This window comes from Botryllus schlosseri, chromosome 11 (genome assembly GCF_051294905.1).
Source record: "Botryllus schlosseri isolate E-star chromosome 11, Bs_hap1, whole genome shotgun sequence".
In the NCBI taxonomy this organism is placed as follows: domain Eukaryota; kingdom Metazoa; phylum Chordata; class Ascidiacea; order Stolidobranchia; family Styelidae; genus Botryllus; species Botryllus schlosseri.
In genome coordinates this window covers 296996-314334 of record NC_137246.1, presented here as the reverse complement: position 1 = coordinate 314334, position 17339 = coordinate 296996, and the positions used below count along the sequence as shown (strand labels likewise).

General features: G+C 40.1%; 1 protein-coding gene across 2 annotated transcripts in view; it reads left to right on the top strand.

The window, feature by feature from the left end:
* Positions 1 to 5531: 5531 nt before the first annotated feature.
* Positions 5532 to 17339, top strand: part of LOC145450916 (H(+)/Cl(-) exchange transporter 4-like) — a 30463-nt gene continuing 18655 nt past the window's right edge. The window contains exon 1 of one of the 2 annotated variants that reach the window (XM_080329410.1): positions 5532 to 5859. In XM_080329410.1, the coding sequence (XP_080185536.1) occupies positions 5578 to 5859 (282 nt within the window). In that variant the 5' untranslated portion in view covers positions 5532 to 5577. Of the gene's footprint in view, positions 5860 to 10114; positions 16313 to 17339 lie in introns of those variants that run through there. The other variant, XM_080329411.1, reaches the window with a different exon arrangement.

The following is a 17339-nucleotide window of genomic DNA, read 5'->3' as shown; positions in this document are numbered from 1 at the left end:
AAGAGCGCACTCACAAGGGATGGAAAAAGCAAGAAAGAGGCGCGAGAAAACGAACTGTGACATCGGGCACTAGGCTAGGATATATAACGGTTATTTTCAGGGATATGTTTCGGGTTGGGGTTAGTTTGGGGGTCATATAAAGTCACAGCATGCTAAAATGATGCATGCTAAAGTGTCCTATGTTCAACTGTCGTTTTCGATTTTGTTGCATGCTCATTGCTCATATGTAGGGCTACCATACATAGGGAAGATGTGGCACCAACGAGACACTGGGACCGAAAATACCCGAAAATTTATCTGTGATAATCCCATGATTACAGTACGCGAATTTGTCGACAATGGCATGCTGGCCGAATCGAGTCAAGTCAAGTCATACGAAAAAGGTGACTGGAGTCTGACTCGAGTCAAGTCATGACTCGAGTCATCCCGACACTGCCCTGTTTAGCGTCTATTAGGGTCAGCGACCCAATGTTTACCCATCAGATAACTCATAAGCTCAATTTTTAACTATTACGGCAGTTCTCGGCCATTTGTGAGGTCAAATTCGTGTTATACTCGAAATTTGGGTGTTCCGCAGTTTCCGTTTTTTTTTTAGATATTTTTCACCAGGCCATGTTCAGCGCTTACAAGGCTAAGTGACCAAATGTGTAACCATCAGGTAGGCCTACCTCGTATAATTTCAATTTTCACCTATTACGACAGTTCTCGGCCATTTTGTGAGGCCAAACGCGTCTAATACTGGAAATGTAGGGTGTCCAGCGGTTTCTAGATATTTGCCCCGAGGCCATATGCTGGGCGTGTATAATCGTTAGTGAACGAATGTTTGACCCGCAGATACTTGATAAGTTCAATTGTTAACTTTATACGACAGTCCTCTGCCATTTGAGACATAATTTGCCTTAAACTCGAACATTTGTGTGCCGCGGTTTCTAGATGTTTGCCACGAGGCCACGTTGCGCGTGTATAATCGTTAGTGACCGCGAATGTTTAACCCGAATGTTTAACCCTCAGTTCGATTTATAACTATCACGACGGTTTGCGGTCGTTTGTGAGGTTAAATCTGCCTTATACTCGAAAATTAGGGTGTCTCGCAGCTCCCTCGTTTTCAAGGTATGTTCCGCGAGGCCAGGTGTATAATTGTTAGTGAACGACTGTCTGACTATGGATAACTAAGGTAAACCGGGTTTACCTTAGTTATCTATAGTCTGACCATAGCAATTTACAGCGTAGCTACGCTGTAAATTGCTATGGTCTGACTCTCAGATACCTAGTAATTTCAATTTCCAACTATTACGACAGTTCTCTGCTATTTATGAGGCCTAAATCGCCTCACTCTAAAATTGGTGTCCCGCAGTTTTTTCGTTTTAGACTTTAGAGTTCCTTCAATGAGATCTACAAATGTCGATGACCGACTGTCCCGCGTTCCGCCTTTTCCGCTGTTTCCTCGTTTTAGTGTCTACTTTGTGCTTTATAGAGGTCAATGACCGACTGTTCCGCGTTCCGCGTTTTCCTCTTTTTTCAGCGCTTTAGGAATCGAGGTTTCCCGCTTTTTCCGCAGTTTCCGCGTTTTAGGGGCCATTTCCGCGAGTTCCGCGTTTTCCACAGTTACCTCCTTTTAGGGTTACCCCCCCTATAGGGTGATAAACCGACCCCCCCCCTTATGGGCTATACGCTGTTTATCGCTACACATAATCTACATTGGGTGTCCATTTAGTGAGTCAGCACTTCTCGCCTAAACGCGCTAAGCAAGAGAAATTTCTATATTTCATGATTGAGGGTGGAGCCCAATTCTTCTCCTCAACTGAGTACTGCTTAAATGCGAATCTCCACTCAACTAAAAATCGATTGGTACTCAGCGATGAGTGCGCGCCAATTCTCTCTACTCAGTTAAGTATCGATTTCCAGACGTCGTTTTCCGAGATAGCGTTGCCAGATTTATTTTCGCCTTCGACCGGACACGCGTGAACGATTTTGTCATGACAACACGACGCTGTCGTCGCTATTTTGTCCCTGACCTACAAAGCAGACGCAGTTCTCAACTGATTTATCTAGATGCAATGAATACCCTCAGCTGATCCACTCTCTTTGAAGATGACACGATAGAAATATATAAATCCTTGAAGATACCCGGAATGTTCCTATGCCCCACAGAACTATATTTGCAAGACGCTACAAACTAGGCTTACCATTTTTTGGAAATCTGAAAAGAGGACTCTTTTTCACTTTTTTGCAAAACCGGAGAAGAATTCTCAAAAACCGGTGAATTTTTCCCACTTTGTGATCGGTTGACTAAAAAAAAGGTCATCTTTTCCGCTCAGAACTCAAAATACCGTTTTTCTCTCCACTTTGCCAGGTGGATGACTAAAAAAAAAGGTCATCTTTTCCGCTCAGAACTCAAAATACCGTTTTTCTCTCCACTTTGCCAGGTGGATGACTAAAAAAAAAGTCATCTTTTCGCTCAAAGCTAAAATCAACGTTTTTCACTCTGAAATAGCCGCCGGAGCTTCACTTCTGTGCATATTTGCGGCATATCAATCGCAATTTGCTCTGAAACTGACCTATATTTTCTAAAAAGAGGACAAAATCTCAAAAAAGAGGACAAAAGGGCGTCCTCCGAGGACACTTTCAAAAAAGAGGACAAATCCTCTTAAAAGAGGACGTATATGGTAACCCTACTACAAACCCATTCGAAATTTATGAAGATAATAGATAAGTTTCACAGCAGGCGAACACGTAAGTGCAGGCCTGAAAGAACAAAATAATGCATCATCTATATCGATGAAAACAAATTGAAAAAATAACATGTTTTCAGGATTTCTTTCCAATTCTCTTTGAACCATTCACTTTGCCCCTCTACTATTCAACTTCCCGAAATACCCAGACCCACCCGACATTTTCTCCCTTAAATTCAGTATTTCGGGTTTCCAATATAGCTTATTGCTGCTATTGTCTAAATTGTCTTGAAGGTATAGCGACTCCTAACACCTAACTCCTAACACTGATATTACCATGCAGGAACTCGATCAGCTGATCGAGGTTCATGCTATGGGTCTGTTCAAGATGCTTCATCTATTTAATTATTGTGGGAAGAGCATGCGTAATATTAATACCGACCGGTAGAGCTGAGTGAGGTGTGATTGAAAAGGTAGGACCCACTGAGCTATATGAACTCGAATAATAATTAATTAACCATCTCCGGGTGTATACCCGTTGGCAGGAACGAAACAGCACATCGTCAGGCTCTGCAAAAAAACCTTGAGTCTTGGGCTCCTATAGGGTGATAAACCGTCCCCCATCACGTTGTTCGCTTTTGCCATGAAATTATTATTGTTGTACTGTTCAGTGAGCCAGCGTGAAGCGCAAAAATTTTCGATAATTCATGAAACTGCTGATATATGAGTGATACAGCTGCAATACAACTGATACAGCTGTGATACAGCTGATACAGCTTTATACACTACAAAAAAAAATTAGACAAGTTTGGTCTCAAATCGATTTTTTAGCAGAAAAAGTCTTAAAGACAAATTAGTCTTACCAAGTACTTTCTGTCTTAAAAGTAATACCAGAATTGATCGAAGATAGTAGGGGTGCTTTGGGGGCATCCATTTCAATGTTAGGGTCTGAGCGAAGGGGAAGCATGAGAGAGACCAGAATTTGCAGTGTTGGGATGATACTGTACTATGGAGTTTACAAGATATTCTCTAGATATAGTTATCAAGGTACATGCCACTTACTACTCACATGTACTATTCAGATCAATATATATATGGTTGTCTGAATCGAAAATAGCATTTATGGTGAGTGGGTGGTAAAATGAGACCAAATCATCCTCATTTCTTAAATTTGAGACCAAATTTGTCTAATTTTGAGACCAATTTGTCTAATTTTTTTTTGTAGTGTATCCACAGGGTGATACAGCTGATACAGCTGTATATCCACAGGGCCTCGTCTGCTTATCGTGAACCATAAACGGTCAAATGAAACAAATAGGCTGACATGCTGGTTTTATGGTCAACGTACCGCTATATCCTAACTGAAGCACGACTGCTTGGGATTTGCATGGTTCTTATATCAAGAAGCGCAAGCTGAAAAATTGTGATGCAGACATCATTGTCAGAATGAAGCAACACGGTGTGTCACCAGCAGTGCACGCACAACTTCAGTGTTTTCAGTCAACAACTGCTGCTGTTGAACGTTCTTTCTCCATTCTTGGCAAGCTACTTAGTAAGGACATACACTTTCAACCCGAGAATGTAGGAAAGTATCTTTCGTTGTAGCCTACTACAACAAATTTTAATTATTTCTACCATGATAATACGTGATGTAACTACTGGTATTCTTCATAGTGCCAGATTTTGTTGAAATACTAGTTTTTTCATGTAAATATTTGTCAGGTTTTGAGCCGAAAACGTTTTTCCAGGTCAAACTACTTCGTAAGGACATACAGTTCCATCCAAAAATGAAGATAAGTACGATACCGTAGTACAATTTTAACATTATGTGCGAAAACACCTAATTTGCATACGTGAGGTAAAAATTTGGCCAAAATTCATTTTTTTTAGGTCAAAATTTGGATTATTTAGGTCAAAATCTTCCATTTTTTAGATAAAAAAAATTCGCGCCAGTGATCAGGTTGGTACGCTAACTGCTATCAATATACCAATAGTCGAAAGATTAGGGTCTCACTACAAAAAAAATTAGATAAATTTGGTCTTGAATCGATTTTTTAGTGGAAAAAGTCTTGAAGACCAATTAGTCTTACCAAGTAGCATACCGTACTTTCTGTCTCAAATCAATTTTTTCGCAAAAGAAGTCTTGAAGACCAATTAGTCTTACCAAGTAGGCTACTTTCTGTCTTAAAAGTAAGCTATAGCTTGGATTATTTTCAATGTCTCACAGTAATGACTCTTGTTCAGCATGCAATCTATGTCCACGGTATGCCGAAGCATGCTGAATTCGTTGACTATTGCACGTGAATATGCCGGTCACTAGCAGCAAAATTTAGAAAAACGTATACCGGTCCACTGCTAATGATATAAATTGACTTTGGCAGAAGTCTTACAAATGTAAATGGGTGTGTCCAGGACACATACATTAGCGTGGTGTTAACTAACAGGCTATGTGCTGTCCGTAAAAAAAATTCTAATTTTTTACATGCTGGTATTGTCATTATTACTTACTTTACATTGTTTTGACTTATCATGCTGACTAGTAGCTGTAGGTAAAGGTCTTGAACCTTGTCAACATTATTCACGCGGCAAAAGTTCCCATCACAAGGGATTTCTTTGAAAAGTATGACCAAGATTCCACGTAAGCCACTTGCTGACATGATGTATTTATGGCATTTGCTATCTTGAATGCCTTGCTATATGACACTCGCCCTATTTTGAGTGTAGTGGTAGCCAATAGCCATATTTGATATTGGTTTGTATTGGGGTGTAGGCTATATGTGATCGTATATAGCAACAAAGGTTGAACCCCCCCCCCCCTTCCCGATTAGACGTACCGTACTACAGAATAGGTGTATTATGTGGTCAGGTGTGTACGAGTTTTGAGTAAACGTTAAACGGGTGTACCATGACGAAAAAGGTTGAAGAGCACTACGTTAGCATTCCAATTCCAACCATGCTTTTCCAGTATTGCTCATATACATATCATCTTAAAATAACTAACATCCAAAGATTATCTCCTATGTCAGGAGAAGAGAATAATGCAAATGGGCGATACTCCGAATCTTCCTTTATGGCGTCACCTTGGATATCTCCCGCAAATGGTGATGGCCGTTTGGCATTGGATGCAATAAGTGACACTGACGATGAACTGCTTCCAGCACTGTCTTTCGCGGATGACGTTTTCAAGGTAAGACTCCTATGAATAAAGAGTTCTAGTTCGCCAAGATCCACTTTAGTCTACATTTCCAATCATTTTAAACATTATGCGTTATGTGACCACTGACCAGGCTCTGGTGGTGCTGATTGTCATAATAGTTGCACTACCATGGGGTAGCATAGGCAATATAGATAGGAAGAGTTAGGTAGCTTATACATCTCAATACAATCAACTCAATGTACTGTATTCATCTTTTCAGCGTTGAGATAAGTGGATGTTTAGCCAGGTGAATTTAATTTGTCGATGTCGCCAATGCTCTCAATAACCGACTATGCCTATGATCAAAGTATTATCCCAGTAATTGGTCAATGTCGACATGTATCTATTTTGCGTTTGCGGTCAATCTTCAGGTCTTCCAGTCAAGAATTGCGTGTATGTAGCAATATAGTCAAAGTAGCCGAGTAGCCTAGCTGAGTAATGAGTCTTATGGCTTCGAAGTCTGGTCGGAATCAAATGCAATCGCAGATGTCTGTTTGGCGAACGTGGACCTCCTACATCTTGCAAGTTTTTTGTACCAGATAAGGCCGAGTTATCCCATGCAGTCTTGAGTCATATGACTTGGTCCACGTCATGCGCAATGACTCGAGTACAAATCAAGTCAATACCAAAATTGCTTCAAGTCGAGTCACTAAAAAGTCCCGACTAGAGTCATTACCGCCTCAGTTTCAGCCCCCCACGGGGCATTGGCGACATCGACATTCTGGCCAACCTGCTGCGGTTACTTTGATTAAAAGTTTTCTCGCCGCCAATCATTTTGGCAGCATACGGAATCGCATGATTCCCAAAACGTGTGTCTCTTAGCGGAAAATGACCAGCTAGTTCATATAAAATAGTCACAGAGGATCCACAGTGCACACTAGGGTTGTTCAGATTTGAAAAAATTGTCAGGAAATTTCGATGCTTGTGACCCAAATGATGGCTTAGTACATAAAAACACTTATATGAGCAATTTTGGTCATCTTCGTCGTGATCTTCTATCCCCGAAAAGCCCCCAAAGATACACGGGGCAATTCTCCTTACTGCTTGATCTGTAGTGTTGACCATGTCACCGGTCTATAGCTTTTGTGACGTTATCATTCGAAAATGGCCATGTAGAGACGAGATATTGCAATGAAATAGATATGTTTTCAAAATGTTATTTGAATGCAGTCCTGTAAAGGCCACTTGCATCTCAGTTTTTCTCAGCAAAACCTGTCTGTCATGCTCATGGGAATCATGTATTGGTTGCACCATAGACATAGGTTTGATTTGGATCGTACATTGAAGAAGCGCCGTTGGGTTGCAATTCGTGAACAATTACTGATATTCCCAGCTAGTTTTCAGCCATAAGGTATTATTCAAAGACATGTAATGTCAGTAATACTTTTCTCAACTTCAAATCATCTGTAAAATACCGAGTTATCTTATTTTATGGTAGACTGCAATTTAGTTGTCAAAGAAAAATGCCTGAAACAATGCATCAACACAATGTTCAGTGCTTGCCATATAGGTATTCTTGTCATATTCCATACGTTGGCAACCTCTTCAACAGTTGGAAGGACACAGTCCTGCGTTGTGGTAGTTTCGGGGCAATTTTCTTTCAGATATGGCGGATATAGTAGAACCTCATCTAGAGTCGGTTACTTGGAGTGACTAATGCACTCAGATAAATATCCGACCGAATAGTGACCAGAATATCAGACCAAATAGTGGGCAGACCTGAATATTGTTTATGGTTGGTCCGCAAAACCCATATCCGCTTTGTTTCAGACATTCTTCTGCAACTAAATTGCAGTCTACCATAAAATAGGATAACTCGGTATTTTACAGATGATTTGAAGTTGAGGAAAGTATTACTGACATTACATACCTTTGAATAATATCTTATGGCTGAAAACTAGCTGGGAATATCAGTGTTTGTTCACGAATTGCAACCCAACGGCACTTCTTCAATGTATGATCCAAATCAAGCCGATGTCAATGGTGCAACCAATACAGGATTCCCATGAGCATGATAGACAGGTTGTGCAGAGTGAAATCGATAAGCATGTGGCCTTAATAGGACTGTATTCAAGTACAATTTTGAAAACATGACTTTTTTATTGCAATATATTATCTCTACACGGCCGTTTTCTACTGATAACGTCACAAAAGCTATAAACCGGTGTTGTGGTCAACATTACATATCCAGTAGTAAGGAGAATTGCCCCGTGGATCTTTGGGGGGTTTTCGGGGATAGAAGATCACGATGAAGATGACCAAAATTGCTCATAAATGTGTTTTTATGCACTAAACCAGTGGTTCCCAACCTTTTTCGACCCATCGCCCCCTTTTCAAGGTCAACTTCGATCATCGCCCCCCAAATTTTGTGTACCGAAAATTGGGCATAGAATGTGTAATCACCGGCGGGTTGACTAAAAAAAAAGAGGTCAAATTTTCGGCTCGATGTCTAATTTGACACACTTTTTGTAACTAAATTTCCGTGGGTTGACTAAAAAAAAAAAATGGTCAGCCATTTTGACGCGTCATCGCCCCCCTATCGCCCCCTTCGCTATTGTCGCCCCCTTTGTCCATTTTTGTCCCCCTGTCGCCTCCTTCGTCATTTTCGCCCCCCTAGACCGCCAAATCGCCCACGTTGGGAACCACTGCACTAAACCGTCATTTTGATCACAAGCATCGAAGTTTCCTGACAATTTTTCAAATCTGAACAACCCTAGTGCACACCATAGGCGCCAAATTACGGGTGGCGGCCACCCCTTAAAAATGCCTGAATGCCCGCTGTCTGCGATTTCAGATTTTGTATATTTCTATTGTCTGCTCAGTTTGATACGATATCAGCCCAACGAGAGACCATCAGCGAACGTCAATTAGCGACTCCGTAAATGCCAGCCATCTACCATTGAATACTCAGCCATGTCGGCGCAGACGAACTAGTGTTACAAAGCAAAATGTCAAAGTCTGTTTTGTAACGGGCGCGGTCTTCAATTGATTCAGGCCTTTCTCATATTTTGGTTAGCGCAAATCAATTACGTCCGTAGTCTGATTGCGGATTCGAAGTTTGAGATGCACGTTGTCAGTCATAAACTAATATGACAGAACAATCGCCACACAGAACGGCATTGTCTCTTTACATTGGAGATATAGCAGGCACTAGTCAACATTGCTTGCCATTATACTCTGTTAACGTATATTGCTGACTCTTGTTAGCGCGGGTGTATGTGTTTATAAGATTCAGGGTCCCTGTTCTGCTGCTATCTCCTAATTTTACGCTTTGATATCAGAATATGACTTGGCGACATGCAAACTATGAGCTCTGTTTGAGGACATGATTTCTTTAGGGCAGTGGTTCCAAAGTGGGCGTCAGCGCGCCCCTGGGGGCGTTTGCGAGCGTGAAGAGGGAGGTGGCCATGAAATGGGCGATTGGGGGGGGGGGGGGCGCTGGCTATAGCATTGAGTGGTGAGAGCAAATGGGGCCTGGCTGACTGGTGGTAAAACGATTGATGGATAAAGCAGCTAAATACGCAGTAAAAATGCAAAATCGATTCTGTAAGGGCAATTTAGGGTCGTCCATCCGTCTATTTACCGGAAAAGTCCATTGTTAATTGACACTGTTGATCGTGCTCGTCAATGGACTAATTTAGCAGTTTGCAGAATCTCTAGAAAGCGTGGTTCATGTATGCTGTGAGAACTACGAAGTATTTGAGCAATTATTGCGAACTGGGTAATTTCCTGCCAAATCAACAAGGGGGTTGCACCAAGGTTGGAGAATTTATATGAAACTTGGCACACTGGTTGATATAGCTTTAGATAAGTCAAATCCAAATTTTTTTTAGAAAATTCTAAAAAAGGACCAAGTTATGAGGCTTCAAAGTTTGAACATTTTTCTTGTTACGCTTCATTGAACATTGTCAATTATTTTTTCAATGTCATAATTTTGAAGGTAAAAAGCCGTTGATGTGGCTGAAATTTGGGGACATGATACTACTGGTCTACAGGAATTCTTAAATTGATGGCCCAAACATTTCAGAGTATGTTATCATATAAAAAATTGTCGCATGAGACTCCTACTGCTCGTTTTGGTACCGAAAGTTCAAACTCCCATAAATAAAAAGGGGAAAAATTTTAGAAATCAAAATTCGGAAGTAGTGATCTTGAATATAATATTGTCTTTCATTTAATAATGATTCAATCCATTAATTTCCAACTACACCAGTAAAAAACTTCAAATGAATGATTGGTTAATAATAACAATGAAGTTCAGACCTTTAGGTCATTGTTCATTGTGATGTAACAATGCATCCAATGTTGAAGGTGGCTGAATGGAGTTAACTAGCCCTGGGAATTACAGTATAGTTGTGGCTGAGTAACTAGTCCAATTTTAGTGAGTGAGTAACTTTATTGTCTCAATTGCAGCAGGTACATAACTTCTTTTGAATGTCATAGTTAGAAAGGTGATGTCTCTGTCTGAAACTTGCAGTATTGGATGAAATTTGCCACAAATTACATTTTAACGTGAAAACCGGCTTGATAAGTGTGCTTATATGATAAGGAATGGTGGATTGGAATGGTGTTGGACGTAAATAAAGAGCATTGTGATGCCAAAATCAAATTCCTGCATCCTTACTGTCCATCAGGTTCATTTCATTGGCCAGCAAGAGAAGATATATCTGTTATGTCCCATTTTCTTACATACTGGTACTGTACTTCTTTACATCGACATGCATTTAAATGCTATAGTGGCAGACAGTAGAAAATATCTGAAGACAATATTTTTTAAAAAGGAAGATGTTCCATGGATTGGGCAATTGAGATGCATTTGTATGAAAAACTATTGCATATTCATTCAATGAGAACATTTTCTATTGATTTCGGTGGTTTTTCAGTTATGCGGTTCAGCTGTAGAATCCAGACCACATGGCATGTGAAATTTGGATTTGATTGCATGTATTTATTTACAGTAGGCCTACATAACCATTTTATGCAAATTCCGTTTGTTAAGCTTGTTTGGTTTATGACATCATGAATCAAAAATACCAAAAATTCACAGTAATCAGAAATTGGCAAATTTCCACCAGATAACGCGAAAATTAATTGTTCAGATTTTGTAGCAAAGTAGAAGGCATATTGACAATTACGAATTCATGAAAATGACCGTAAATTTTTTTTCCCCCTTTTCAGATATACCACATTCAATTTAAGCTGTCGGAAAATGAAGAGCTCCTACTAATAAGCCTCAGTAACATGATATAGACTTCAAATGGTTCATCCAGCTCAATTTACATATTAGCCATGCTCATGCAGATATTCCCACCAAATTTTAGCGTTATTTAACCATCACAGCAAAAGATATTGCTGTTTCACTGCAGATTTGATGAAAATCACTTAAGCGTGACATGCGAAAAGCATGATTTTGTGAGGAGTGTAACTTTGTCATCAGGTTGAATTTGAGGAATTTTTTTTTTGATTTTTTCATGATAATGACAGAAGAATCAATGTGTCAAATTTTATAGCCATCCATTAACCTTGGTGCTCATCTCGAAATAAATTTGCTCATTTAGCAGGAAATTACCCAACTGCAAGGTGTGATGGCTTTTTAAGAGGAACAGGCTTCTTGAGTTCTGTTATAGTCTCTGTTTCAAACGATGGTGGATTTTCCACAGCGCTGCGAACGTGACCTTCGACACGGTGCTCTGGTTGCGAGAAACGAGATCGCTTCTACTTGGCGCGTATATTTTCCAAATTTATGAGTGGAATATATCAGTTGTTAGCATAGGCGCTGAACTCAGGTATGCTAGGTGTGCCGCGCATACCTAGGAATTTTTTTGGGTATGCGGCATACCCAGAATTCGGTTTGGTCTGTTACTGACTGGCTGGTGAATTGATCGATTTAGAAATGAGCGTTTCGTAGTGCTGCTGAACGCGTAAGTAAACCGGCAGCAATACGTTCAGGCGCTTAACAAAACTCCGTCCTTCAGTTACACTTCAGTTGTTCGTATTTAATCAGTGTTGCGCGCGGCCACGGCCAATTAGCCGGAAGCGCGTTTCCAATTTTCGAGAATCGTTTGTGCACAATGTAATGCAACGCGATCTCCACTCTGAGATGATTGCGAAATTAGGTCATTGATTACCGCGCGCAATCGTCGCAGGCCTGATTTATCGCGTCTCCGTCAGGTCTAGTTCCGCTGGATTGATGAATCGCATCTGCAATAGGCCCGGTGCGCACTATACCATCACTAGCCTGCGCACTATAACATCGTTTGCCTACACAATTGCGTCTGCGTGGTTCGAAGTATATCATTGCCGGCCTAACTATCGCGTCTCCGGCCTAGCATGCTTTGGCTCCTATCTATCGGTTGTGATCAAAGATTGATATCACGAAACTTACTGACATCGAATGTCCGCAAAAATGTGTGACTTGTGCGTACATGCGTACTTGATTTCCGCTAATACTTAAACATAACCAATAACCATCAGAAGATGCGAGTCAAGGCTTGAGTTTTGACAAAGGTTTGAACCACCTGAAATCGATGCGGATTCCAATATAGAACACCCTCCATAACAACTCGGCTATGCGCCTGAATATTTGATCAAATGCGAGTGGTCAGAAGACGCAACGCGAGGCAACAAGACCGAGAACTCGATAATAAAGACGTCAATTTCTATATGCGCGAAATGTTGCGATTGTCATCTCCTGCTGTGAAGGAACATGATATCTTATGCGCCGGCCGGAACTATCGCTTCTTCTGTGATTGTGATGTCAGACTGGCTCATGGACGGAATTGATTGAAATACATACTGACCGTGAACAGACAGCGGCGTAATTGATTTTGACTAACGCTAATACTAAAACAGAACGATCAGAAAATGTCTTGCAGGCTCTTGATATTGAAACTTCTAACTCCTATGAAATCAAAGTCACTAATGAATAGAGTCCAGAACAGACTTTCTATTCGGGAAAATAATTCCTGCCGTCGCCGAAGATGCGTATTCGTTTGCTCTCGAGGCGGAGTGATTGAAATCTCCCGATTGTCGGAGCGTGTGTTGGCGAATATGTTGCGGAGATTGCGAGCTCGCTAATCGACTACACAGTCACACGCGTTGGTAATCTTATGGTAGCGTGATGTGTCGAGTATATTACACAAGGATGCCGATCCGATCGATGTATTATCGGCATTGGTGCATGTTCTTAACCATAATAAACTGATGCTACCTTGGTAAATTTGAAATGGATTCAATCAATTCAGCAAGCGGCCGGCTGGCTACGCGGTCTGCTTAATCATATCGTAATTTTGTCACCATATACAAGTGCCAGGTGATATTGAACGCTTGCGAGTCGGCTAATTTGCCAATTCTGGCGCACTATGACGTCATCCCTTTGTGACGTCATCGATCTCGCATACCTAGAGAAAATTAGAGTTCAGCGCCTATGGTTGTTAGTGATGATGAAACCTGATAAACGAGAATATGGCACTGTCCGTATTCAGTAGGGTTGTCCAAAATTTGGAAAATCTTGAAAATCCCCTGTGATTGTGTCCCATTCCATAGATTATTGATAAAAAACAACAATGAGCCTTGAAGAAGCTCACGGAAAAGCCGCCGTTAAGATTTCGGAAAAAGCGTTTGAAAGTAGCTGCCCAAGAATGGGCGTGCCACCAACCATAGAACAGCGAGAAGACTGGTAATCAAATAACCACGGCTCTTGATTGGCTAATTGGCTATGCTTCAATGATCACCACAGCAACAGTTTGCTGATGATGTGTTCAAGGAGTCTGCTGCTGGTGGGGATTCTGAAAGCGCGTTGTTGGCAGGTTCGCAGATGATGATTTAAGATTAATTAAGGAGATGTTGAGGTACGAAATACATGATAAACAAACAACAGCTGCTTCACAAAAACTTTTACAGCATGAATATTTCATTGTGAACGAAACGACTGTAGCCTACATGCCGTGTTTTCATCGAGGGAAAGCAAAGACGCTGATGCAAGTGGTGAATGAATTCCCCGTTTCAGAAGGGATCCATCATCAGTGAATACAAATATGACACTATGACACTATACTTTGTGTGATCTTATAGGACCCACGTTGTAGTATATAGTTGAAGTTTTGAATGCTCTAGGGATCGACTGAATTAACCGGTTATGCGCAACCTTACCTCGATGTTAATTGTCAGTGTCTCATTTGTTATTAATACCGCGCATTGTGCAGTGCACCCCGTTGAATTGCGTTGTCAAATATTCATGCAACACGAGATTCTCGGTGGCGCAAATTCTGAATACGCATCCAGGGAGTTTCTCATTTAGAAATCCCGTCACTTTGAAATGCCAATTCACTAATTCGTAATATCGATATTACGTACTACAAATTAGCAAGAATCATTTGTATGCGAAATTGATCAGTGACATCTGATGTGTGCTATCGTTGCTGGTTTGATATAGCGCATCCGCATGCAGGCCTGCACACCATAACCGCTGGCATGAACTATCACATGCACCAGGCTAGGCCTGATATCATTACCAGCCTGAACTATTGAGTCTTCAGCAGGACTGGCACATTTGAAAACATCGCTGGCCTAAACTATAGTGTTTGCTACAGGCCTCGTATGATTTGCCAATCTCTACTTATGCGATTGCTATTTCCTACTGGCTTAAGACTCGCAGCGTGAAATTGAATAACTTTGAATCAGCGCAATTGGCCACGAACAGACTCGAACGGACGTAACTATTTAGCGCTGATACTAAAACATCAGAAGATGTGTGTTAAAGCGAAGTCATCAAAAGATATGACAGGCCTTAATCACTTGAAATCGGTGCCATTACAGGACAGATTCCACAGCAGACTTCAATCATATTAATTTGTGAAATAGTTCATCGTCACCGAGGTTGCGTATTCGATAGTCGCGGGCGTGTTGATGAATAGTGAATAGTTGATCTTGAATCTCTAATCGAGGAATCGCAAATTAACCGCTGGACTCTGTGGCAAGGTTACCCGTACTTATACGCGTAATTTGTCAACACGATGAAGCTTGTCCTATCCAAGGGCAATTAGGCATTTACGCATGTACTTAACCATGATAAATTGATGCTAAATTTGTAACTTGGTAAATTTTAAAACAATTTCAAACTCCTACCTTTTTATTCAAACCCCTCGCTTTTCTCATCTGGCCACACCATGTAAAAATAAAAGCCGGCGCCTATTTTGGCGACAATTAACTGCTAAAATCCACTGACTAGCTAGATGTATGATATATCGCTCACAGCTCATGCCGATGCTAACATATTCCAACGAGTGTCATGATAATATTTGAATATTTATTATTTCAGTGGGATTTTTTATTTATATATAATGCTTAGAATATTGACGTTACAGCATGCCGATTCACTATCATATACGAACTGAATAGTTCATCAATCAATACTCTGTGATAGGTAGGCCTAATTCTCTAGAGAGGCACATATTCTTGAAAATGAAATCGATTCATTGGGAAATTTTATTGAGAAATGTCTTACATCCATTCAGTCATATTAGCACTACGCTCTAGGGTTGCTTTTGTTCTCTTCTAAATTCGTACCGCCATGAATGACTCAATTAAATAAGTCAATTTTATGTAACTGCTATCACATATGTACTTTATAATTATTATATTCATCTTGTTTGTACTAAAACCAAAATAATTTTGTCTCAAAGAGACCAACTATGCTATTATTATTGCTAACATCTGTTGTGTTAGGGTCCGATTTTTCCAAAGTGAGGTAGGAAATGCTTGCTGCGCTGAGATAACATGTGTTGTTGATTGAATTGATGACTATCATGAAGAGAAAGAGCATCGACAATGTAATAAGAATACCTCTGCTTCGAATCAATATTTCATGATCTTTATTTGCCCTGATATAATACAAGCGTGGGTTGAGAAAAAAAATCTTGAATGTGATAGTCTCTGTGGTACATCGCAGATGTGAGCATTCATTGTTACCGTATCCTGCTCTTCCTGCCTTTCTAATGTGTTGGCTATCATATTATCAGTTATAACTGACTGTTAGCTCAGTGCATGTGAGATGGCAAATGTATAACCTAATAGTTTCTACGCCCAGCAGCTGTGTGATATTAGCGACTACTATGAGCGTAGTTGACAATTTTTCTTCTATGAAAGGAAGCAAAACTTCCTGCTTTAGCCTAGATCAGAACAGCATCAGACAATTAATTGATATTGTAAAAGTAAGATATCTGTCGTTCTGGGCATTTTTTTGTTTAGTATTGAGTAGTGACGCTTTCATCAATCCAGATAAATTGGGGACGGTATATTTGAAGTATTGGTAACGGTATATTTGTAGTATTGGTAGAGTATAACTACAGATATACTTTATCTTGTTTGTTAGCCTAAGTTGGTCAGTTGGATTAACATCAGATGACAAAAGGCAAGCAAGCATGACATGGCTATGAAGAGACTGGTATGATTTATTATCAGAAATTCACATCCTCCATTGGAACCAAAACATCTGTCATTTTGAAAAGTTAATTTTGTTGCTACGCCATTCTGTTGTTAGGCGATACGTTTTATACTCGGCAATAGATTTTTCACTCAGTAACTAGCCTATTATAAAAAATATTTGCCACAGGCCTCATGCTTAAAAGGTCTGAATGAGTAGGTCGAAGCCAGTGGTTCTCAACCTTTTTGTCTCCGCGGACCCATTTTTGACCGTCACGGACCCCCAGAACTTTCAGTTCAAATTTAGCTCAATTATCACGCAATCATCATCTGTCTTGTGCAAGAGATATCTATAGGCTAGTGATAAACAGCAACAAAATGACCTATCTTGAAAATAACATCATACTATTTATGTATAGAAATTGGGTTGACTTTTATTGTTACAAAGTGAATTTTGCAACTGCATTTCATGAAATATGTGGTCGTTTCTTGAAAATCCGCGCCTTCGATTTGATATGAACGAGTGCCAAAAATCCATTTCCAAAAAGATAAATGGTGGTGAATGTAATAATAACGCTTATCGCTTCCGACGACACATTTGGGTATGATCGCAATTCGCAACAAATATAGCACGAAAATTGTCAAACAATTTTTTGAATGAACCTTTTACGTCAAGCCTGGGCATTTCTATCAAGCAGCTCATCTTGAAGTTATCATGAAAAATGGTTATGTATAAGAAAGGAAAAATAAATTTTTGTAAACATTTCGATTTAACTTACTAAACCAACTTTTTATTTTTTCCACAATCCCCAACAAAATACATCTATAAAACAAAAAGTAGCCTATGTCTCAGTAGGCTATTGATAATCAAGCAATTAAATGGGTCTGCACAGAAGGATATTTACACTCCGACTGCCATTCTGCTGATGTGAGTTCTGTAGTTTTACTAGTAATGAAGCTAGTTTACTAGTTTAAAAAATACAAATTACAGCTATTTTCTATTTTGTAAATTTAGAGGCTTCGCAGACCCCCTGAAAATGCTTCACGAA